Source organism: Anneissia japonica, unplaced genomic scaffold (assembly GCF_011630105.1).
Source record: "Anneissia japonica isolate Jap-2015-1 unplaced genomic scaffold, ASM1163010v1 scaffold121043_len2488_cov125_single, whole genome shotgun sequence".
Lineage (NCBI taxonomy): Eukaryota > Metazoa > Echinodermata > Crinoidea > Comatulida > Comatulidae > Anneissia > Anneissia japonica.
In genome coordinates this window covers 1-1,596 of record NW_022722349.1, presented here as the reverse complement: position 1 = coordinate 1,596, position 1,596 = coordinate 1, and the positions used below count along the sequence as shown (strand labels likewise).

Here is a 1,596-nt window from a genome sequence, read left to right as displayed (position 1 = left end):
AGTAGGTCAGATATTTCAAATACATGAAATTTTTTTCTATAATATTATTCTATATATTAATTCAAATAAACATTTGAAATTGTGCATATTTTCTTAAATAAAAAACAGAGGAGGCTTTACAGTGTATTATACTTTTCAGTTTAAGTTTGTTGATTATATCCATATATTGATATTTCTTTTAAAAATTCACTGAGTGTAATCTTATTTTTTGTGGTGTAAAATACAGTTCAAAATGTATACTGCATACGTAGGTTTAAATTTACTTTAAAACAACCACACTTCCTGGTACATACATCTTCTAGTAGTTGAAGACAAACAAATCAAGAAGATAAGGTTACAAGTAATGTGACCAACATTTGATTTGAGGCTAAGATCAACAGCAAGGAAGCTCAAGCTTTCCTCTTCACCACATGTTCTTCAAAAAGTTGCAATAAACATTAAGTTCCTACCTGTAGTGTTGTGCTGACAGTCTATACATTGTCCATTACTTGGATCACAAGAATCACTATGTCCATTACATGTACACGAAATACACACACCAAAATATGGGTGGTCAGTCACGTTGGTACGATAGTAGTCTGCAGCACATTCCTGCAATTAGTAATTAATTTACTTAATTCTTATCTTTTATTCAATTTACAAGTATCTTGTCAAAATATATACTAACTATTTAGCAACATATTTATTAATTTATTTCATTCTCATATAACAACAGAATTAGAAAAAACTCTGTGATGCCTATTAACCATGGAAGAATAATCACTTATTTCTTGATGTATAAACTAAGTTTCATATAGTCTTAGGAAGTCGTTTTGCCAAATGCTGGGACTAGAAGGCTAGCATTAACCATCAATTAACTACAGCTAAACTTAATTGATGTTTGACATTCTAGGCCTATTGTGCAGTCAATACCTCGCATGACAGGCCTGAATATCCTAGACCACAGTTACAATCCTCAACAGCAAGAGATGTAGCAGCCCTGGGATCATAGAATTCTGAACCAGGAGCGGTAGCTTCATTATAGTAAAACTCTCCAATGCTACAAGTATAAAATAAATATTCAATGTTTAAGTAAAAAAAATGTATGTACTATTTATTATATAACTGGGTTCTATTTGGATCAGAAATTAACAGCCATGCTTCATGGATCATCCTGTAAAAATAAATTTACCTTAGAGAACAAGAGGACCAAGCAAACAAATAACATTTTTTCAATAGTTCACTTGAATTTCTTTGTTGTACACTGGTGCTATATGAAAATTATTATCAGGAGGCTTGCAGAGAAACTGCTTAAATACCATACACGAGAAACTCTTGGGATAGTCAGCGATTAAACCAACAAATATGGGATGTGCAACCCCCTATATCACCTTTGCTTGTTAAGCAACAAAAGATAACTGACCTGGACAGGTGTTCATCAAAGAAGAGAGTTGCTGAAATAAGAAAGAAGTCAACACGGCTTAATGTTTTCATAAAATCTTGTCTTGAGATCTGTTCATCTGTGGTTTCAGTCCTCCAATTGGTTTCTTCCATTGTGATAGAGACAGGAGTTAAAGTGGCATTCAGAACTGGATCAAATGTGTAAGTGTATCTATT

General features: G+C 32.6%; 1 protein-coding gene across 1 annotated transcript; it reads right to left on the bottom strand.

Moving 5' to 3' along the window:
- Window positions 1–206: 206 nt before the first annotated feature.
- LOC117111867 (laminin subunit alpha-2-like) lies at window positions 207–1,590 on the bottom strand. The gene is made up of 3 exons (XM_033254879.1): window positions 1,403–1,590; window positions 913–1,039; window positions 207–591 (listed from the first exon to the last, which is right to left on the bottom strand). Exons 1-3 carry the CDS (start codon window positions 1,531–1,533, stop codon window positions 418–420), a joined length of 432 nt encoding a protein of 143 aa, XP_033110770.1. The 5' UTR covers window positions 1,534–1,590; the 3' UTR covers window positions 207–417.
- Between the last annotated feature and the right edge of the window lie 6 nt (window positions 1,591–1,596).